The following is a 24,703-nucleotide window of genomic DNA, read 5'->3' on the forward strand; positions in this document are numbered from 1 at the left end:
GGGACAGCACCTTAACCTGTCTAGTGGTTTGTAACCATGAACATGCCCAGATTCTGACCTCTCAAGAGGAAAAAAAATCTAGATATTCAGGGAAAATGTCCTTATTTTTTAAATATTGGCAGCTAATTTTCTCTTAAAATTCCTATGTAAAAGTAGCAAATTTAATCTACCTTCCAGATTATGTGAGCTTAGACTCTAATTTTTTTGCATTAGGAATAATGTGTTTCGAGTTGAATGGAGGAACTTTTAAAGTGCAAGACTGTCTCTTCTCTTTGGTCAAATTCTACAGGCTATGTAACATTCTGGGATTAGAGGAACTGCATCATTATAAAAGTTCTGCTATCATAGGATGTTTTTGCTAAGATCCTAGCATAGTTCCTAGGACTTCAGTTCATAGAAACACAAACCATTATTATCCTCTGAGTTCCTATCAGGTTTGAATCTTGGTGCACTTATTCTCACAGGTATTTACATAGACATTTTCTATGTTGTCCCATGTTAGACTCTGCATGATCACTTACTTAGTTGGCAGAATTTCCTTACTCAAGACGACACTGGTCACTAATGAGGTCCTCTCCATGGGACCTAATATAGGAGTAATTCCCTCTCACCATATGACCTTTCTGCCTTTCAGAAAAAGACAAAAGGAAGAAACTTGGGTAGGCTTGTGCCTTCCTAAAGGCAGTGATTACTACTCTTTCCCCACTCTTTTCTTGAGTTTAAAATTCCTTCCACACGTGAGAGGGTCATTTGGAAGGATTTGGAGACATAATATATCCTATGAAACCCAGAAACACAGCTAAGCATAGAGTATGGAGGGAGGCAGTGTTCTTTCTAATCCCTTCGAGCTATTTGAGTCTGAAGAGGCCTCACCAGCAGGGCCTCATTCAAACTTCACTTGTATACCACATAGAGGCTATGAGGCGCCTATGTGATGTCATCTGAGTGCCAGGCCTGGATTCATGGGGAAGCACACCTGAGCATGTGCAGATATGAAAGGAAAAAGATCCAGCTGTTTAAGGGTGATTCTGTATGAGATGCTGTGTGAAGCAGCAGTTTACCAGTACAAGTAGACTTACATCTGAGGGCACTAAAGATAAAAGGGACTCCTCTCCCTTGTTTTTTTTTTTTTTTGCCAGTCCTGAGACTTGGGACTCAGGGCCTGAACACTGTCCCTGGCTTCTTTTTGCTCAAGGCTAGCACTCTACCACTTGAGCCATGACTCCACTTCTGGCTTTTCATATATATGTGGTTCTGGGGAATCGAACCCAGGGCTTCATGAATGTGAGGCAAGTAGTCTACCACTAGGCCATATTCCCAGCCCTCCCATGTGTTATATAAGGAAAGTACTGCTGAGAGGGAGCAGATGAAATGTCCAAGATAGTGGAAATGGAAAGTATTGTGTGGGAAGAGAAACCCTGGTCTTCTGAGTTCATTGAGGAAGCTGACTGGGCAGCTTCTGAGCTACCCTCTGTGAGAGGCCAGCATAGCGCAGCCCTCAAGAACTTCAAATGTGATCCCTCACAGGCAAGGGAACAGATTGCTGATACCTGACATGAATCGTATGTCTAAGTTAAAGCAGTGCACAGAGTGCTTGCAAGAATCACATATACTTGCTTTTTGTACAGTTTCTTGTGGTTTCATTGTCACTCCTGAGTCTTCATGTGGATGCCCCCTTAAAGTTCATGCCAACAGCATGCCACTCTCTCCCCCACACCCATTTCCATCTCTGTGTAATCCAAAACCTTCCATTCAATGAAGAAAGTTTCCACCCCTGTCAGGGTTTTTGGCACCTCCTCAGTTATCAACATGCCATGGTGGGCTCCAGCTACTTTTGTGGCCTCCTGAGGCCTTACTTGCTCAGTACCCACGAGGACACCTTTTCTGTCCTCTTCCTCAGCCACCTCCTCCCACTAGGACCACTGCCCACACAGTTCCCCCATGAAAAATACTCCCTTGAAATAGTCTATTCACCTAACCCTTGCTGACCACAGCTTCCACCCCTCAACCCTCTATGGGGTAGCTCTTCCAGATGCTGATGGACCCCTCTAACTCAAAACGACAAACAGAGGATTGAGAGCCACTGACATAGGTCCAAAATGCTTTAATAAGCATCAACTGTGTGGACAATCGAAGGGCAGATCAGGCTGTTGAACTCCCGCCAGTGTGTGATACAGCATCACTTTTGCCGTTGGGTTGTCTGATCATCTAGAGTTTGGATGTTACGATAGAAGAGCTGGAATTGCTTCTGGCTTTCTATTACCTTCTTCACGTGTTCTGGGGTGATGCGTGCCTTGCCGTTTCTGCGAGCTTCTTTACCAGCCAGTTCTAGGATGTTGGACACTAGATACTCGAGGATGCCAGTCAAGAATACCGGTGTTAAGGAGCTCAGACGCTGGGCATAGTTACCCTCACGCAGCAATCGGTCCACACGGCTAACAGGAAACTGGAGCTCTGCTCTTGCTGAGCGGGATACAGGACTTTTCTTAGACTTACGCCTGTTACTTCTCTTATTTTTAGCCATGATGTTCACAAGGTGTTCTTGTTAGCTTAGGTGATGTTTCTTCTAATCTGGGCCTCTCAAATGGACAGGCTTTAAATCCAAGTACCTCCTTTGTGACAACCTGCACTTTGTGATGTCACTGGGGACCACTGATGTATGATCAGGTTTTGGTCTAGATGTTTGCCACAGGGGCTGGGGATATGGCCTAGTGGCAAGAATGCTTGCCTTGTATACATGAGGCCCTGGGTTCGATTCCCCAGCTCCACATACACAGAAAACGGCCAGAAGTGGCGCTGTGGCTCAAGTGGCAGAGTGCTAGCCTTGAGCAAGAAGAAGCCAGGGACAGTGCTCAGGCCCTGAGTCTGAGGCCCAGGACTGGCCAAAAAAAAAAAAAAAAGATGTTTGCCACAGAGGAATTTGGTCATTCAGTTCTAGACTCTGATTCAGAGGGAACTCTTCCCACTTGACTTTAATATTCTCACAGTCTTTGTTTCAATGGAAAACCTTTATTCAGGATGCAGCTTCAGGTTATCTTATTCTAGTTTTCTATTACCTCTGAGCTTTTACATTCTTCTATAAGTTCTAAATCAGTGATAGACATGCCAGACCTCCACTAGAGGCTCAATTGTTATTGTTTCACATAAGAATGACACCAGTCTTATCTCCATTTATGTATTCATCTCAGTGTTTTTATTAGTATTTCTGTTACTAATATTATTTCTGCTCTTATTCCTCTTTGAAATGATTATGTGTATGCCAGTTTAACAGACAAATCCTTAGGAGATAATTATTTTATAATGTTCAGATAGTATTGAGGGTCATAATTTTACAGTTTTGAATAATCTCTAATCATTTTAGAGGATAAACACAAATTATGTCTAATTCACCTTCTAAAGCCATATAAATGTTAGTGATAAAAGTAATCCATGCATGTGGATAGTCCAAACCTGCCTGTTTGGACCCTCCTCACTGAATATAATACACAAATAGAGTTTGTACACTCTTGTATATTAACTGATTCCTTGAAAACTATTGCTTTACTATTCTCTATGGCTTTCCTATTCCAGACTTATGTAAATAATATGATACATAGCCTTTTGTATCCGGCTTCTTTCACTTAGCACATTGCCAAGCACATCATAGTGCTTATCAGTACTCCATTCACTTTCTAGCTATAAGATAGCCCATTATATGCATACTTCATATTCTATTTATCATGTTATTTCTCTTGCTTGGCTATTGTAAAAGATGGTCGCTTAGAACATCTAGGTACAAGTTTTTGTGTGAATATTTGTGTTTACTTTCCTTGTACATATGCCAAATAATGCAATTGCTTAGAACTATGATGAGGACTTGTTTTATGGTCTAATCATTTGGCTTTCTTTTTAAACAGATTGATAGTTCAAAGAGATCTTCTCTTTGATGTATGGGAGAAAATACAGAATCTTGTTTGTCCATTGTTTATTTTTTAGCTCAATGGGAAGAATTTCACGCTTTCTGGAAGAGGAACAGCTATTGGATATTGGTATGAGTTTTTCTGTTTCTGTGTTTACTCTTGACCCCTGATTGAAACTTGTGAAATTGAACTGAAAAGCTCTGTGTTTCTGTGCCAGTATGCCTATGTGTCTCTACTTCAGAAATGTCTTCAGTTTTGTTATGTAAGTAAAATATTTACTGTCTCTACATGTTATTTACTATTTTACTATAAATTCTTTAAAATTAATGATCACTATTCTTTTTTAATCTTTAATTTTATTTTACTTTTTAAATTGTTATCATAAAGGTGATGTACAGAGAAGTTAAAGTTACATAAGTCAAGTAATAAGTACATTTCTTTGTGGTCATTGCCCCCCCATAACAGCACTGTTCTAATTGACAGACCTAGACAAATAACTGCTTAATTCAAATGAACATTTCTAAATTTCCATGAAGATAAGGAAATGTAGTCTTTCATTTTATAACTGTACCACAGGAAATAATGCAACTTGTTTTTTAAAAAGACTTGTTTTAAAGTTCAAAATTACTGGCCACTGGTGGTTCATGCCTGTAATCCTAGTTACTCAGGAGACTGAAATCTTAAGATTGTGATTCAAAGCCAGCCCAAGGAAAATAATCAGCAAAAGGACCAGAATTTGAAGTGTGGTTAAAGTGGTAGAGCACCACCTTTGAGTGAAAAACCCAAGTGAGAGTTTGAGGCTCTGAGTTCAAGCTCCAGTATCAGCATACAAGTAACAATATCAATGATATATCATTAATTTAAATAAACATTAGACAAAAATGTTAATATTTAATAAATATAACACTAATTCATCAATGCTAAATACAACACAGATCTGCTTTTTAATACATAGGTCTATTTTTATTTTCCTAAGCTGACATTGCTCTTTTGATCACACTAAGTAACTTATAAGCATTTAAATGTTATATTTCTTAAGTAATGTTATTATCACTTTGATTACTATAAACATTTTTAAACTATCATTTGTGTTCACTCATATACCCACTGATGAACACTCAAGGCTAGCTTTATTCCATCCATTCCTTTTCTGTTGAATCTAGCCATAGTTGGGATATTCTCTCTATCCTTGTACTTTCTGACAAATTCTTCCCTAGGCGAACTGCACCTTATGTCATGTCCTCTCCTAGACTGACTGCATCTTCCACATTAGCATTTCTTTTCCTGATTTCTCCTAGGAGAGATGAATCAATCCTTCACCTGGTACTTCCTTCAGTACTGCCCTGTTGCCACCCTTATCTTTTTTTTTAATTTAATTTTATTGTCAAGGTGATGTACTGAGGGGATACAGTTACATATGTAAGGTAGTGAGTACATTTCTTATTGTACTTGTTACTCGCTCCCTCATTTGTCTCACATCTTCCATCCCACCAACCAACCCCCCCTACCCCGAGTCATACAAGTCATTTCCAACATATTGTCCTGTGAGTATCACTATTGCATTGGTTTATCTTTATCCTTTGTCTCACCATTTTGATGTTCCCCTTCCCTTCCCTAATTCAGATAAATGTACATACAATACCCAGGGTACTGAAATCAAATGCAGTGACAATAGGGGATAAACTATAGGAAAGAAAAATGAAAAAAAATTCACATAGTACATTAAAAATAACAACAATAAAAAAACCTCTCGTTTCCATATCTTGGAGTTCATTTTGCTTAGCATCATCTTATATGATCATATTACATACACCCTGATCTGTTCTTCTATCTTCCCCACACTTAGCAATACTTCTAACTCTGGGATATCTATTTAGATCCTCCTTAGACGGGCGTTCTGTCAGGATTACTTTAGGGCTGTCTCCTCCCATAAATCTGGCTACTCTGGCCATGTCTTTTCTGTAAAGTCATCCTCTAAGTGGATGCTAAGTTCCTCGGGCATTGCCTGATAACTTATGCCCAAGGCTGGCTGTGCTCTCTACCTATGAATCTCCAAACAAGAACTGCCCTAGATTCATTGCATCACCTGCCTATGTACCACTTAACAAGTCCTAAATCATATATTCTATTTCATACACTTTCTCCTCAGTTCTTCATTATGTACACACCTGCTGCTGAGTCTTATTCTAATAACTAATCCCTATACCAATGCACATCCCATTGTTTTTTCCTCTAGACTTACTATACACTCCAACAGAGAAACACTTCCATGTGCTCCTATCAAGCCTTCCCTATCAAGCCAGGAAAAAGGAGTGAGTAACTTTCTTTTATATCTGAATCACATTTTGCACAGGTTCTTGCCTTACTTTGCTTATCTTTTTCAGACTCAGGAAGTAATTCTGCTCTTTTTTTGAGAAACCATGGTACCCAGAAACATTGGTGAGTCTCCAGACAAAACCACATCCTAAGGCAGCATTATGGCCTAATCAGGATACACCCCACCATTCATCAAAGGTTCCAGCTACTGCCTATTCCAATCCCTCTTCCAGCTTTCTACAGCCTGCCACACAAAAAGCCCTTAAAGCTTTATTTTGATTATCGCATAGAGCTGATGTTGTTTATATTCTTTTCCTGTCTTGAAACGTGCATAAACCTTACTTTCCCTCCCTTTCTCCCTTCCTCTTTCTCCTTTTCCTTTTATTTTTTATTTTTCTTTCCTGGTACTGGGGCTTGAACTGAGGACCTAACACTTAGTTTGCTTGCTTAGCTAGTGCTCTACCACAGCCAATCTGACTTTTTGCTAGTTATTTTGAAGATGGAGTCTCATGAACATTTCTGCTACATCTCATTTTAAACCACAATCTTCTGGGTAGCCAGCACTACAGGTGTGAGCCACTCGCACCTGCTAAACCTTTGCTTTTTGGCTTCCCACTTCAACTCTAGGTGAATCTTTTCATACCTTGTGTATTGCCCAAAGCTGCAGGCCTAACATCTCCAAAGGCCAGTAGAGGAGACCTCTAGAGGAGACCTCTCCCCATTGCTACTAAATTACTCTAGTTTGTGGGACAATCCTCTCAATAAGTTGGTTAAATCTTCTTTTCTTTTTAGAAGGGAAGACATTTCTTGAGACAAGAATGTAACTCTCTGGGTTTAAGACTTAAAAATCCCATTGCCAGATCTATCATCATCCTCTAGGTGAGGCCTGAGTAAGGAGGGAACTTGTCTTACCAGTTCTCTTCCAGCCATTTTCCCTGTGGCTTTGGGATAATTAAACCAAGGAAGTTCCTCTGGGTTGTTGTGAGAAGAGATGCTTCCTCTGAACTCTAAGCTGAAAATATCTACCTTGCAAAATTGACTCCTTGTTTCCTCCTTTTAGTTGTCATTTAGAGCCACACTCTATTAGTACCACATAGACTCATTTCTTTGGTATTTCCTTATAAACTGAAAGAAGATGGGCCTGACTTTTGTAAAAAGAAAGACCTGATCTTCTATAATGTCATTTGATTAAAATACAAACTAGATAACCAAGGGTTTGGCCTTAAAATGGTTCTCTCAGTTTTAGAATTACTATTCAACCTTGTCTTTACCATCAAAACACTGAAAAAATGTTGAGAAGTTCCTTACATTGTGGCCTCTTTTTCAGTAGTTAGACATCTACTTTTCCTATAAAATACTTCTTTTTATACCACCTCACTTTCTCCTCCTTCAGCTTCCCCGGTTGAGAATCCTGATAATTCATTTACATGTTCCTCTAGTCCACAACCCTCAAATCCTCCCTCCCAATCAGATTCTCCTTCCTCGCCACTCCTCTCACCTTCCTTTGTCCTTTCTTTTATTCCTATAATACAAAAAAAATCCTAAATTTTGTCCTATCCTCCAAATCTATGACTATCAGCATCTGAAGATACCATCTCTGTTCCTTGTTTTCCTCATTTTCTTCTTCACCTAAAACTTCACTTCATCAGGTCCCCCACAGGTTCAGTCCACACAGTCTCCTCTTTTGGCCCTCTGATTACTCCTTCCTCCATCTTCTTAGTAAGGTGGCAGATGAGATTGTGAGACTATGAGAGTTTGCATGCTCTTCTCTATGTCCCCAATTGAAGTTAAATTGGGTAACTTCAATGCTTCTCTCAATTTGAATACCTTAAGGAATTTTAATACCTTATTCTTATTATTGAAGAGATATTCATGTCCTCTTCACTACTTCTTCTATGGAAGAAAGGAATTAAACTCCAAGGCTGGAGAACAGGATAATGACTAAAGCCATTGTCAACCAGATGAATATAGACTGATAGTCACACTTGATAAGGACCCAAATTGGGACTACTAGCTACATCTTGATTGCTCCTACTTTTGTGGCAGACAAGCCCAAGGTCACATGCTCACCTGCCTTACTGAGGACATGAAAAGCATACAAACCAAAATTAAACCTCGATTATTCCTAAGACTGACTGGGCATTTCCATATCTGGATACTTGAATACGGCTTGATTGCCATATTTTTATATAAGGCCTTAATAGGCTCAGAATCAGAGTGTCTGGGGGGATGACTAAATCCTATGTCCATGCAGCTCCTTCCACCTAAGCTGAAAGCATTCAGTATCCATGTACTCTGTGCTATAACTTTCTGTAGCTTGCATGCCTAAGTCTACCTCAACTCATTAAATTTCTACACTTTCCTCTCCTGGTCTTATTGTCCTCTCTATCAATGGAGCTGTGCCAAAACATCTCCTAGGATGATTACTATGAAAATTCATGCATTTCTTACTAGAGTCTCCTCTAGTAGGTTACCAGCAAACTTCACTAATGTCTACCTTCCTATCCTAGATTTCCTGTGGATTTGAAGTTTGGTAATTGACCACACATTTCTTAACATGTCATTCACATAGCTGGTTTCACCTTGAACCAAAAACCTTCCTCAAGATACTCCCTGATGAAGACGATCAAACTTGGTGATATTGGCATAGTTTAAATGGACTTGACTAAAACATCTATGTACTAAATTTTATGTAAACTTATCACACTATCATTTCAGACCTAGACCACACCTTATGTTCGTAAAAACAAGCACTAACATCTTCTTACTCTTTTCTGTTACTGCAGTGATTGACACAGTTCATTAAGTTTCAAAAATCCTGAGAAAAGTTTTAAGTTGGTCTTTTCTCTTTCCATAGCTACCAATCCCATGGTTCTATATATGAAACGTTTCTTGTTCATCTTTTCCTGAGACATTTCTGCCTTGGACTTTGAGCATATATTTATTACAATAGTGTGCCCCTAAATAAAAATTCCTTTACTTGGATTGTTTTCTTTGTTAAATCTTAATATGTTTACATGGCTGAGAGTAATAAATGACCTTTGGACTTTGGTCTCTTCACCCAGCCATTACTGTCAGCTTTCAGAACCAGTTGTGACCTTGGCCAGTAAAATCAATATTTATGATGATAAGTTACACTTCTCTTTATTCCACACATCAGACTTTGTCATTTTTAATGAAGTCAGTATTTGACTTCATTTGTGTGCTCTCTTTTTTCTTTTCCTTTTTTTTGCCAGTCCTGGGGCTTGAACTCAGGACATGAGCACTGTCCCTGGCTTCTTTTTTTTTTTTTTTTGCCAGTCCTAGGCCTTGGGCTCAGGGCCTGAGCGCTGTCCCTGTCTTCTTTGTGCTCAAGGCTAGCACTCTGCCACTTGAGCCACAGCGCCACTTCTGGCCGGTTTCTATATATGTGGTGCTGGGGAATTGAACCCAGGGCTTCATGTATAGGAGGCGAGCACTCTACCACTAGGCCATATTCCCAGCCCTGTCCCTGGCTTCTTGTTGCTCAAGGCTAGCACTCTGCCACTTGAGCCACAGAACCACTTCTGGCCGGTTTCTATATATGTGGTGCTGGGGAATTGAACCCAGGGCTTCATGTATAGGAGGCGAGCACTCTACCACTAGGCCATATTCCCAGCCCTGTCCCTGGCTTCTTGTTGCTCAAGGCTAGCACTCTGCCACTTGAGCCATAGCGCCACTTCTGGCTTTTTCTATATTTGTGATGCTGAGGAATCGAAACCAGGGCTTCATGTATGCGAGGGAAGCACTCTTCCACTAGGCCATATTCCCAGCCCTGCTCACTTTTTCCCTCTGTATTCTACTTCAGTGTTTGGGAATGAGTTTAAAAACCTTTATAATTTCTTGGAAAAACCAGATTTTTATTTGATGTTCCATTACATTCTAGAGTGAAATTATTATCCATGGGTCTCTGCTGCTAAATTACACTTTAGCGTTAAAGGCCTTTAATACCAACAGATGTTTTGTTCATTATCAGAGAAAACTTTCAAAGGAACTTCAGGTTCCTCCTACACAAGACACATCATCTATCTTTGAAGTTTTGAATTCATTCGGTTTTTTTCCCAAATACAAAAACTTTGCAAATGACAGCTTAGAACTTCAACAAACTTTAGGGGATCTTGGAGTACATCTCAATCTTATTTAAACTTGCTAGGTGTTCCCAAGACCTGCATATCCAAGTCATCATTTAAGTAATGTTCTACTAATTTTGTCTGATATGAAGAGATGAATTCATCTCCCACCAAAAATTTCAGAAGCTCTTCTTCCAAAAATCAGTTTGCTTTTCTAAAACATAAGGTCTCCCTCTTTCTTTCACACCCACTTTTTTCCCTTTGTTTATTACCCACTTTTTAGCCTACCTTTAGCTCCCTTTAGTATTTTATTCTTTCTTCCTTCAGTATATCTACTTTTTCAGTATATCTACTTTTGAGCCACATTTTAGCTTCTTTTAATCTTTTATTCTTTCATCCTTCAGGATTTCTAGATTTTACTTTGTTTTTGAACATTTCTTATCCTAGTGTTTTCTCCCCTCAACTCTCTGTTGATAGATACTTATGTTTTAAGTCCCGCTTCTCGATCAGGGGATCTCTAAGAACTCAATGATTCAAAGAACAATGAATTAAGAGTGTACTTTTCTTTTTGTATGTATGTACTAGCCCTGGGGATTGAATTCACAGCCTGAGCACTGTCCCTTAGCTTTTTCACTCAAAGCTAGAGCTCTACTACTTGAGCCACAGTTCTCCCACAGCTTTTTGGTGGTTAGTTGGCCTTTAGTTTGAAAAGTGAGAGCATTCAGATTTATCAAAATAGCATGAGTGCTTTCCACAAAGTAAAGAAAAGTGATAATCTTGATTCTACCCACTTAGATTTCACTTCTAAATGTGATTGGTCATAAATACAAAACAATTGCAGAATGAAAGAAATGAGGCTTCAATATTTTTTTTTTTTTTTTGGCCAGTCCTGGGCCTTGGACTCAGGGCCTGAGCACTGTCCCTGGCTTCTTCCCGCTCAAGGCTAGCACTCTGCCACTTGAGCCACAGCGCCACTTCTGGTCGTTTTCTGTATATGTGGTGCTGGGGAATCGAACCTAGGGCCTCATGTATCCGAGGCAGGCACTCTTGCCACTAGGCTATATCCCCAGCCCCTTGAGGCTTCAATATTAAGCACACATTAAAATACAGATGGAAGGAATTTTAAGGAAATTCTTCATTCACTATACTGGTAGAGTTTAAGTTATCAGTTAATGACTAAATCTCCAAAAGAGAAATCATATGAAAATTGAACATTAATTGGCCTACAGTCAAGATTCATACTTTAATCCAACCTCATATGGATGCCATGCTTGAAAATTGAAATTAACATATCAGACGATCATGGCTCATCAACTTTAAAAATTAGAAAAATTGAACACATTTGGCCCTGATTTTTTTTTTGCATCTCATTGTTGACAAAGATATTTGAAAACATTTCAATGAAAATTAGCATTGCACCAGGGAATTTCCAGCCTTAAAGTGAAAAGAGGAAACAAGAGACTAGATGTTTTATTTAATGTTAATCTGTCTGAAGGACTCAATACCTTTTAGTCTACAAATGTTCCTCAACACCAAAGGAAGAATCATTATCTCTCTTCATGGATATTTACTCACCTTATTAGTGAGCAAATAGAGTGCTTTCTCCATCATAAATATCTGAAAATTCCTAATGTCTTCTCTGTTAGTACACAAAATGTTTTTGTGGCAACTTGTGGCAAAATTTGAGGCCCTCTCAACTCATCATTTCATTTGAATCTCTGTAATCAAATATAGCTTTTTTCTTTGCTTAATTCCACCAGTTATCAACTTTCTGAGAGACTGTCTCAAATATTCAGATAAATTACTTAGAAAAATCTCATATTACTCTATAATATAATTCCCACCACCTTGCCACCACTTCTTATAGGTCATCTTGCTCTATTTTCAGCCCTGAAAGTTTCTAACAGCCTCTCATACTACCTGAAATAACTAACATTTAAATTTTATAAACCACTTATATTGGCCAAATGTTAGATGCAGAACCCTTAAATGTTGAAACTGACACTTTGCTGATTCTGACCAAACAACTACAATCAGCAGACTACTTAGATCAATTTCTGTAGTCCATGACATTCCTATATCCTCATTCTTGATGAACTTGTCTCCAAATATAGCAGAAGTCATCACCTAACTTTAGAACCAGTGCCCCTTTGTCCATGGGTATGTACAACGGATACCAACTCATCCAAGTCACTGGTGGTATGGTTAAAGCCATCCTATAGAACTTTAGGTACTTTATGATGGGCAAACATTCTTTCTTACTAAACAGCATCCAATACTACTACACTTCTACACTTCCTTCCTAAGCTTGCTTTTATCTCCTTCCTATTCCACTTACTCTTCATAGGTGACAAGCCATCTTCTCATATCTTCCTATTTATGGGAACCCTAATATCTGCACCCAAATTACTGGCACTTAAGTTCTCCCATTTTCTCAGGTAGTTTCAAAAATGCCCCTATCTGTCCCTACCTTTTACTACTTGTAGACAGATCCTATCTCTGGGTACCTGAAGTGTATTTCCAGCTGTGTTTGGCATCACAGACTTTACTTGATCATTAAACTAACCTGTAACAAAAGCAAAATGAACTCAAGTAGCCAAACTTACTGTCTCTTCACTTCTCCCTCACTAAGTCATTCCTGTTCTGATAGTTTTCTATCTCCTAAGCATCTCAATATATATGCCATATTTATGCCAAATGTCTGCTATATTTTACCTTTTTTTCTGTCCATTGCTTGTGCTTTTGCCTTTCCCTTAGGTAGTAGTACTAGTTTTCTGTAGGCCTCTGTGTTTGTTTTAGGTTTGAAAACATTTCTTATTGGTACTGACATTGGTGACTCTCCATAAATTCTGAGTTTAATCTCTAGACTTCACAATGTACCATCTTCATTTTTTGTAGCTTTTTTTATAGAGAAGTACTGGCATTTAAACTTAGGGCCTTGTGCTTACGATACAGACACTTTACTACTGGAGACATGCCCTCAGCCCTTTATTGCTTCAGTTATTTTTTTAAAATAGGGTCCGATATTTCTGGCCAGGGCTAACCTTAAACTGTAATCCTCCTACCCAAGTCTTTCACATTACTGAGATTACAGACATAAGCATCATGCTCATTTTGTTGTTGAGATGAGGGTCTTCTCACTATCTGTTGACTTGACTTAATCTCAGGTCCCCAAGACTCTGCTTCCTAAGTAACTGGGATTACATTTACCATTAATTAGATGTAACTTCTAATCAGTACAGTGATGACCACTTAATAAATTTAGTTTCTGAAAGGTACTATATCAATTCCTAGGCTTCTGAAAATCATGATGACCGAAGCCAGTCAAATGAGTGATAGACTCATATTTGCATAGTAATCAATTAGCAAATTTGTTCTTCCAGTGACTTTACTTCTGACAGCTGTTCCACAGCAGCCCTTACTCTAATGGAACACAGCTGAAAGTTCATCAATTTCTTCTAACCTCTGTCCTCTCAGACTAGCAACAAAAGAGGGTTTTTTTGGTCCATCATGGGGCCTGGGCATTCAGCTCAAGGCTAGCGCTCTACCACTTGAGCCACAGTACCACTTCCAGTTTTCTGGTAGTTAATTGGAGATAATTGGGCTTTCCTTCCCAGGCTGGCTTTGAACTGCGATCCTAAATCTCAGGCTCTTGAGTAGCTAGGATTTCACGCATGAGCCACCAGTGCCCAGCTCTAGTGAAAAATTTATATATGATTAGCTCTGTCTTTCTGGGGGTGTGCTAGTCCTGGGGTTTGAACTCAGGGCCTGAATGTTGTCCCTGAGCGTTTGTGCTGAAGGCGAGTGTTCACCACTTGAGTTACAGCTCTGTTCCCCCCCCCCCTTTTTTATGATTAATTGGAGATGAAAGTCTCACAGATTTTCCTGCTTGGGCTGGCTTTGAACTGTGATCCTCAGATCTCAGACTCCTGAGTAGCTAGGATTACAAGTGTAAAGCATTGTTACCTGGAAAGCTCTGGCTTTTTTACAGGAAAACTGTGACTAATAAGTACAGATTTTCCTTTAGGCAGGTAGATGTTCACCTTTTACACTAGACATGGACTTCAATTTGTTATCAGTTTGGAAACTCAAAACCTTTCAACCCCTGTTTATGGACTTTGAGTGACAAATTCAGTCTTTCAATTTTTGCAGTGGTTGCTATCATCTGTTTTTATTTTTGTACATTTAGACCTTGAAATGCCCAAAGACAAGTGTAAATGTGATAAATTTTATGAACAGTGGAAATTTATTAAGTAAGAATCAAGTCCTTTCAAAGGTTTTTTTGTCCAGTATGCAATTGTTCATTCAATATAGAAACTGGTAAGAAGTCAGATACAAACCAGCATATGCTAACAGTTGCACATGAGAAGTATAGAATTTCCTTAGTCATTAGAGATAAGATCAAAACAACACACATTTTGATTAAAAGAAATTCATATGAAGAGTATAGAATAGTCACAGTAGAAGGTGTAATGGCCTACCACACTATAGAACATCATTAGTTATTCAGCTTAAATTTCAGTTTTGAACTTATTGCTCCCAGAAATTTTTTTAATTGTATTATTATTATTTATTCATTTTTTTTGGCAAGTCCTGGGTCTTGGACTCAGGGCCTGAGCACTGTCCCTGGCTTCTTTTTGCTCAAGGCTAGCACTCTGCCACTTGAGGCACAGTGCCCTTTCTGGACGTTTTCTATATATGTGGTGCTGGGAAATTGAACCCAGGGCTTCATGTATACAAGGCAAGCACTCTTGCCACTAGGCCATATCCCCAGCCCCCAGAAACATTTTTGATTCTAGTATTGCAAATAGACTTCAATGTGCCAGGAAGAAATCTGCTGCAATAAGAAAAAGTGTAATAGCTCCATTTATTATTACAGAGACTATTGAATATGTAAATAAGAGATTTAAATTACTCCTGCTCAAAGATCTAACACTTTTCTGACATAACCACAGATACAAGTAAAGGCAACATACGAAAATATTTTTCTTTAGCTGTGCAATAGTTTTCTTCTGAAATGAGCTTACTTACAAGTCTATTAGAAAGAAAGCAGGGCACTGGTGGAGGACACCTATAATCCTAGCTACTCAGGAAGATGAGATCTGAGACTCCTGGATTGAAGCCAACCCAGACAGGAAAGTCCATGAGACTCTTATCTGCAATAAACTACTCAGAAAAAGCTAGAAGTGGTTCTGTGGCTCAAGAGGTAGAGTGCTAGCCTTGAGCAAAAGAAGTTCAGAGACAATGTCCAGTCCCTGAATTCAAGCCCCAGAACTGACAAAAAAAAAAGTAAAATTAACAGATTTTCTTTTACAGGGATTCTGTTTTTTGAGTTAGGAATAAGAAAAAAAACACTACAGAGGAATAAGAGTGATTAGATGGAAAATGTTGGATGTACTTCTTTTATTCTCCAAAATTCTGTTCAAACAGTATCTGATGTCCTTTATATTGATATTGAAGTAATTGCTACCAAACTTTTCCCTTATTTGAGCATTTATACTGTCTGAACTTAGCAATTAAAAAGTTTTTGTTATTCTGTTAGCATCCAATATCCATCAGTTCTCCTCTTTCAAAAGCCTATTGACTCTTACAGTTGAAATAATCTTCAGATATTTTGAAGCCATGAAATCATACTTTAACCCTGAAAAAAAGCTTCTCAAAATTCTTTGTGGTTTTTAAACTATTCATTGAATGAAGCCTACATAATTCTTGTTCATAGTTTCCGATCTATCTTTTAAAATAGGATTTTTCAGAGTGAGAGTAGTTCTATTGAAGTACTCTATTGTTTAAAAGAAATAAAAGAGTCATCTTTTTAAATGTCAAGGCTTTTGTTAGAAGGGACAACATTATTTTTAACAGAAAAAAATCTGACTTGAAAGGGATAATTATTATGGCATTTGTCATGACTCACTTTGAAAACTGGTTTTCACTTGAAGAATTTGGTTCTTTTTTTTCCAGTACTAGTGTTTGAAAATCAGAACTTCATGCTTACTAGGTAACATTTGGCTGCTCAAGCCACAGTTTGTTTTTGCAGCCCTTTTTTTCTCTGCATATTTGTGAGATGAGGTAGTCTTTTTCTCAGTGCCAGCCAGGACTGCTTATCTATGTACACTTCTTGCCATAGCTGAAATGACAGGGGCATGCCATCATACTCAGTTTGTTTTTTTCTGTTGAGATAGGGGCTCCTGATTTTTTTTTGTCTGTATGATAAACAAAGATAGCATTCAAGAGTCGAGGTTTCATTCTAGTGGAAAGAGAAAGAAATATGTTAAATGATCTCTGAAGGGTTTTCTGAGCTTGATGGCTAGCAGTGCTGTATTTTCTTAGCTGGAAGGGCCTAGCACTATTTTCTAATTGATTCTACAGATTATACATTGTTCCACTTACTATTGATCAGATAATGAGAGCAAAACTTTATTGAATGACCAACTCAGCCTTGACAGGAAAGTCTGTGAGACTTTTATTTCCAATTAACCAGACTTGAGCAAAAAAAAAAATAAATAAAATAAATATATATGTGTGTGTGTATGTGTATATATATATATCTGAGGAACAGTGCCCAGCCCATAAATTTAAGCCCCAGGAACAAAAAGAAAAAAAAAAAACAGAAAAACTTTGTTGCCATGAATTTGAAACATGGATTATTATAATTCAGAAACTACTGGGAAATACAAAGCAATGAGATTAACAATTTAAAGGTCATTTTTGAAAATAAAAGTTGGATTTTATAATGAAATCATGAAGAGATAGCAGGCATTCTCGGACAAATTAAAACTTACCCAACATTAGCTCTAAGGAATTTTTAGATTTTCTAAAATTAAGTTGAATTACGCACTGCTTCGTTGTGTTAATCCAACGATGCATTCATGCTGTTGCCATATTAGTGCTAGCTTCATCACCACATCTTTAATCCACAGAGATGCATTTTATTTCAAAGTCAATATCAAATTGAAAACTGGAAACATTACATTGTTCTAACCTCAATAAAGTTACTGCAACCAGTTGTCTGGTTCATGTACTAATGGGAAAATTAATTCTGTTAGCAACATGCCATAAAGAGACACAATGACTTTTCTTTTTAGCTTCTTTCTTCATCTGTTTTTACATATTGAACCACACAGAGCAGAACTGGTGATGACAGGGTTTGAACACAGCAGGCTGGGTTAGCCACACAGTCTCAGATGCTCACATTGCATTCTGGGTGATTTGAAAGCAAACTCTTTATTGTTGGCACCAACCTATTATTCCTATTGTTATTGCTGAGAGTGCCCAGTCAGTGTCTGTAAACAAGGCAGAGAAGCCTACAGGGATTTCAACCTACATCTTTCCTATCACAGTGCTAGAGCTGCTGTGTGAAAGGAATGCTTCCTCTTTTTCCATGAATGAGGTTTGGTACCTGCACACTTTGGGGAAGAAGCAAAAAACTCTCACCTCAGTTTGTCACATAGAATACATCCCAAAATATTAAAACCACCCTTTTCACTTTAAAGACTTCCAGAAGATGGCAATGGCAAAAGGTCCCCAAGGCAGACTGGGCAAGGCACTGAACCAAGCAGTGGAATATAATGGATCTGTCTAGCTCAATTCTGAATCATCTATTTGTGTCTGTGTTTATTGCTCAAGCAATGTCAACTTTGCAAAATTCACTTTACCCATTTCTCTATGATGTACAAGAGCTGCTATATGTCTGGTAACATGGGTCATCATTCCATTTCTCTCTAAAGTGAAGAATACTAATATTTGCTCACAGTACATAAGGAGAATACACTGGATTCAGGAAAAAATGCTATTATAAATGAACTTGCCACATTCTGGAGCATTGCCTAAGTGTAGATTGAGTATAAATGCCCTTCAGTGGAGTATGTAAATAATTCATTAGGCAGGAAATGAGAACTGGCTATTTTACTATTAGAAACATAGTGAGATTCCTTTTTTGTTATAAGAAAGCTCTTCATGACAGATGAAAATCAATCATCTGATCAAATGCCTTTTCTGCCTCTTGAAACAGCACAGTGCTAACACCTTTCCTTTTCTCCTCTTACAGGATTCTTGTTACATATATCACAGTACAGTAACACTTGGACTATGGCCCTAGTACATTCTCTGAGAATTTTTTAGGAATATAGTAGTGTTCTGTGCCTTCTCAAATTTTATCTACAAAAGTTAAGCCCCCTTCTTCAATATTTTGAGGTTTTAAAGCCCAGTACTTCTAGGACAGGATTTTAATACACTACAGTGGAAACTTTTTTTCCAAAGTAACTGAAGTAGATCTATGACAGCATCAGTGTCCTGAGTTATTCCCAATTTTCCCAACCAATAAACAGTACTTTCCCTAAAATTCCCTGAAATCAATAAAAATATGAGTAAGCATGCATGCTTATGTACTTACACAGAAACACACACACACACACATACATACTTTCTTCTGTATTGTATTAATAACACTTTTCAAATTCAAGTTATGCCCTGAAAGGAAGATTCATGAATGCATGAGTATGTGGGAGGGAGAGGGGAATGCATGACTCATGGATGTGGTCAGGACATAATTTAAGGATTATAGCCTACAGCTAATTTAAAACGCAGTCAAAAGAGTAGGACACTTTTTTCTTGCCACTGGTTTGACCTATTGCAGATTGTATGACAATTTTGTGTCTTCTCTCCGATGAAAGCCCTCATTATAAAGCCTTAACCCTAATAGTTCCGTTTTGCTTGAGAAAAAGATTGCCTCCCTCCTGTCTATATCTCCCTAATCAACTATGGATGTTACTGAGCACCAGCTATTTTTATTCATTATGAAAAGTTAAATTCGTATTTTGATTTTGTAATTTTTCTTTATTTGAGCATCTCATTATAAAAGCTTATGAATTTTTATCAAATGAATGAATAAGTAAGGTAAACAAATCAGAATATAGTTCATGATGAGCCAGGAAGCCATGAACTTGAAAAGATAAATGGTCCTGATAATGCTACATAACTGTAAACCTTTAGAACTGTAAACCTTCTATAAAGGAAACTTTCACCAAAGGAAATGTGGTTCTTTGACTGTAGGATTATGATAAGCATAGGTAATTGGGGCCAATAAAACATGGTTTGTATATGAATGGGATGTGGATATTAGAACATAATGTTTAAGTTGTAGAAGGTCCAGTGACCTTCTACAATGGAACATGAACATATAAGGGGAGCATCATAATTAAGCACTATGCTAGAGGTAGTTAATGAAGTAAACAAATTGAATTATGGTTCCAAAGAAGAAATAAATAAGGGCCTGAACTAGAGAAATAGAAATGAAAGCTTTTCTAAAACCTCATAATTTTAACTGATAAATATTTATTGAGTTCTGAAAGCACTATGTGAATGCTTTCAGGAAAGTTTAGAATAGTAAATAATGCAGGATCTTCAGTTTATCTACCTTTTGGTTTTGCTTTGTGTCCTGGAGTTTGATCCCTGTGGACTTTGTCTCTGAAATTCCCTTGTCATGTATTTGTTATGACCAATAGGAGGTTAGCAGCAGGAGATTAAAGGAAGGGAAAGTAAAGTGTGTTCATTTACTCTCCCTCATTCCTTATACTACTAGCACTTTGGCAGCAATAACCACCCTCTAAGGTCACAGTTCATTTCTAGAAATTTCTATTCCTCATGCTAGGGGCTCAGAGTTGTGTGTGGGTTAATTAAACTTGCCTATACCATGAAAATTGTTCCTTCATTAAACTACATCCACTTTGCTTTTTAGTAATAATGAAAATCAGAATGTGCTTGGCACTGGTGGCTCATGCCTGTAATACTATCTACTCAGGATGCTGAGATTGGATGATTATGGTTCATAGCCAACCCAAGCAGGAAAGGCCATGAGACTCTTATCTCCAATTAACCACCAAAAAGCCAGAAGGGGAGCTGTGGCTCAAGTGGTAGAACATTAGCCTTGAGCAAAAAGAAGCTCAAGGACAGTGCCTAGAACTCTGACTTCAAGCCCCAGGATTTGCACAAACATGAAAAAAAATTCAACAGCTTAATATCTTAGCCATCCCTAAGTTTATAGTTCAGTAATGATAAATATATATATATATATATATAGAGAGAGAGAGAGAGAGAGAGAGAGAGAGAGAGAGAGAGAGAGCCTATGCATAGTGGCGCATAGCTGTAATCCCAGTGATTCATGAGAAAGAGTTGTGGAGGATAGTGGTTTAGGGCCAGGCCAGGCAAAATTTAGTGACATTCTATGTCAACAAATAAACCTGGTACTATAGTGTACATTTTTAATCCCAGATATACTAGTAGGATCATGTTCTGAGGACCAACTGAAGCAAAATCATGAGACTTTATATATTTGAAAAATAACTAAAAGGGCTGCAGAATGTCACAATTGTTATAGTGCCTGCCTAGCAATTACAAGGCTGGGTTCAAACCTTAGTGCCAGAACCACCACCACTACACACACACACACACACACACACACACACACACACGCACGTACATGCATACACACATTGATATCAATATTTTTATATTTTTGTTTATTCATTTACTCTTTGGTAGACTTGATAATTTGATATCATGAGAACTCAAGTTATTTCACTGGCTATTATGTCCCTGCTTATTAAGGATGTGCAAATATCTCTGATTCTTCTTACAATTCCTCTGACTACATGCCTCAAAGTAGAATCTCTGACTCATACGGTCATTCTGTTTTTAATTTATTATAATTATGCAGTACTGGTATTTGAACTCAAGGCCTCAAACTTGCTAGGCAGATATTCTACCATTTGAGCCATAGTCTCCAGCTCTAGTTTTATGAAAGCTTAAAAGTTTGTGATGTTTAATTTTGTATGTCAACTTTATTAGGCCACAAGTTGCCCAGATTAAACATCAAATATAAGATAATGAAGGCATTTCTAGATGATTAACATTTGAATTAGCAGAGTGAATCAAGTAGATTGCTCTACCCATTGATGAGATTTTTTAATACAAAAAGGACTAAGTAAAGGAGATTTTACCTTCTCTACCATATATGCTTTTGAGCTAAGACCTTAGTCTTTCTCCTTTATTCTTGAACTCTCATACTAGAAGTTATATAATCAGTTCTCTGCTTCTCAGTCCATCAGACTCAGACTGAAATATACCATTGAGTCTCTTGAATCTCTAGATTGCTACTAGTCATAAAACATTGTCATTTCTTTAATCATGGGAGCCAATTTCTCATACTTTCAATACTTATTTTCATTAAGAATTTCTTAAATGATGACTACACCTAATACTCTATGCTATGTGATAGCCTTGTAATTGTGCTCTGATGTATATACTCTTGGAAAGAATGACTGGCATTTTATTTGCTGCCAGAAAACTAAGAGAATTCCATCAATAGTATTAGCTACAAGAGCATAGGTAATTAGGGTAGGTATAGAACCATTGATTATTCTTGTGAAATTTGGAATGGAGTCTTTGTCCTTTTGAACTTAGATTCACTGTCTAAATGTTTGGATAATTACCATTTGTACTTCATTATCCAATCATTGTCTGACTGAACTTCAGACTTTGAAGTAAACATCAGAAATAGGAAATAATGAGATAGGCTACACTGATCATGAAGTACAAAGAGGTGAACCAAAACTTTTCCTCTTGGGCTGTCTGGATATAGGGATCTGAATAAAACTAACTAGGTGTAGTATCCTTCATTTATAGTTCATATAGGAAGGTTTATATCACTGGGTCAGGTTAAAACATGGAAATCTCTTGTTATTATTGCTGATATCTGAGTTTGAACTCAGGTCCTTTTGCTTACCAGGCTGGTACTCTGCCACTTGAGCCATACTGCCAGCCCTTTTTGCTTTAGTTAATTTTCAGGTAGAGTCCCATGCCTTTGAAGGATGATCTGGATGGACCACAGCCCTACTATTTATACCTCTTATATAGGTGGAGTGATAGATGTGTGCCACCATACCCAATTTGTTGAGTTATTGAGTGAGATATAGTTTTGCTAAATATTTGTCCAGATGGCCTTATACTATGATCTTCCTGATATCTACTTCCTGAATAGTTGTGAATATGGGCACGAGCCACTGTGCTTGGCCAAGGAGAAGTATCTTAATATAAGATGATACTGTTTGGTTAGAAATAAAGTCAAGATAGATATGTAAGACTAATTTATTTTGTACCCTACGTGAAAATTCTTGACAGGAAATTTTCTCTCAGAAGGTAAGATATGAATATTTTTTTGTGTGCTGGTCCTAAGGCTCGAACTCAGGGCTTGTGTGCTGGCCCTGAGCTTTTTTCAATCAAAGCTAGTGGCCTACCACTTGAGCCACAGCTCCACCTCCAAAATATTGCTAGTTAATTGGAGATAAGAGTCTCATGGTCTTTCCTGCCAGTGCTAGCTGTGAACTGTGATCCTCAGATCTCAGCTTCCTAAGTAGGTAAGATTACAGACATGAGTGATTGCATGGCAAGATATGCATAATTTGAGGCATGTTTCAGGGAAAGAGAAACAGAATCAAAGACATTCACTTTCTTAACCTCCCTTACCACTACACTTCTGGGAAAATCTAGCCATACCTGGGAAGATCAGAATTTATTTACATTCACTACAACCAAAGTCCCACATGTACAAGATTTAAGGGGCCAAGTTTATACCTTTAAGAAACATATGATATCCTGAGAAAACAAGGAAAATTAAAACACAGAAACCAAATATTTGTATGAGAAGAGATTAAGAAGATGACACAGAATGAACAAGTTAGAAGGATCAAGTAAGATCATTTTGTGCTTAAAAAGGCCTCAAGAGTATCTTTAGTGGACCTCATTACTCTTATCCTTCAATCATACGACGCAGACAGTACAGCATGTCTCTGTTTACAGTACAAGATGTGCCATTAGGCTACTTCCACTGCTTCTCCATTCCAATCTACTTGTCTTAGGAATGTTCATCTGATTCAGTAGTGGATTTTTATGGCTTCATTGAGGTTACCATATAGTTTAAATAAATTGGGACGATTTCTCTACCTTTCCATGCCAATTTTCTTTCTTTTTTTCCAGTCCTAGGGCCCGAACACTGTCCCTGGGTTATTTTGCTCAAGGGTAGTACTCTACCACTTGAACCACAGTGCCACTTTTGGCCTTTTCTGTATATGTGGTACTGAGGAATCAAACCCAGGGCTTCACTTATATGAGGCGAGCACACTACTACTAGGCCACATTCCCAGCCCCTCCATGCGAGTTTTCTATCTATGATCTTTTAAGGACACATAACATAAATTCCAGGAAGAAAACTGCTTGTCTCCATACTCTTATACTATTCTAGACCAGTTGTTTTAAATCATGGACTTATTCAACCTAACAGCAAAGTCTGATTTTATATTAAAATAATCTAAAAGATGACCCTTGGTAGTCAAGTTTTTTAAAGATTTTGTGTTTATTTTAGGTTATCAGAAAATTATTTTAACTTTTCAGGAAATCTAGTACAAAGAAGGGCCAAATACTTTCATGACCAATGCCTTCCTGAACTCCAGTAGTATGTCACCCCACCCTATTGTTATAGGTGGGTAGTCATGGAGGTGAAGACCCCAACTTGGAATCCCCAACAAAAATTGAATGAAGACACACACAAAAGTAAAGTGACAAGGTAAAGAGTTTAATAGAGAAAGAAAGTAAATCATTCAGGGAAATGGTGTGTCAGAGCTAATTGGCTCAAGAGCAAGCATGATTAAATTTTTCACTTTGCTAGGGCTCAGAAAGTATGGGAAGAGTTCATGGTAATGATAGTGGGCTGATGTTAGGGAAATGAAGGATCGTGAGATGGCAGACTTTTGGAAGAAATCTGTGCATGTATGAAGTTGTCACATCATAGTTTTAAGAATATGCATGAGATACAACTCATATGCATGAAGCCTTAAGGAGTTTGTTGTACAAAGGTCAGGCTAAGGAAAGGTAGCGTTTAGTTCCAGTGAGCAATGCCTTCATTTACTTAGAACTGGCCAGTTGTTTTGCATCCCTTAAGGGGAAATCCTAATTGCAATGCAACCATTAATTTCGCTGAAGGAAAAGTGGCCGTGGTAGGTACTAGGGAGGAGATAGTGTCTCCTACTGTGTGACTAGGAGAAAGCTGATTTCAGCATTAATTCTCTAATGCTAATCTGCCTGTCATTAATAAAAACTAAGCAAGTACACCAAATAGTTTAATTTGAGTGTAAGTGAACCTGGCACAGAGAAACATCGTGAAAAACAGTAGAAGAGTGTTTTTTATAATCTTGAACTCCAACATTCATTCTTTTCTCTTCTTTTTGCCTTTAATTTACATTAGTTGTCTAGGAGGTGATTTCATCATACTTTTTTACATATATGTACAATGCACTGTAATCAATCTCATCCTCTTTGTTACTCTTCCACGTCCTATTTCTTCCTTCTTAA

The 24,703-nt window shown here is 37.9% G+C and overlaps 1 protein-coding gene across 1 annotated transcript; it reads right to left on the bottom strand.

The window, feature by feature from the left end:
• Positions 1–2,179: 2,179 nt before the first annotated feature.
• On the bottom strand, positions 2,180–2,524 carry LOC125343186 (histone H2A-Bbd type 1-like). Its single transcript, XM_048335453.1, has one exon. The coding sequence runs from the start codon at positions 2,522–2,524 to the stop codon at positions 2,180–2,182; it is 345 nt and encodes a 114-aa protein (XP_048191410.1).
• Positions 2,525–24,703: the final 22,179 nt, after the last annotated feature.

This window comes from Perognathus longimembris, chromosome 28 (assembly GCF_023159225.1).
Source record: "Perognathus longimembris pacificus isolate PPM17 chromosome 28, ASM2315922v1, whole genome shotgun sequence".
Taxonomy (NCBI): domain Eukaryota; kingdom Metazoa; phylum Chordata; class Mammalia; order Rodentia; family Heteromyidae; genus Perognathus; species Perognathus longimembris.

What these genes read in the sequence shown, in the direction of transcription:
- LOC125343186 (XM_048335453.1), bottom strand. Translation starts at nt 2,524, where the DNA reads ATGGCTAAAAATAAGAGAAGTAACAGGCGTAAGTCTAAGAAAAGTCCT.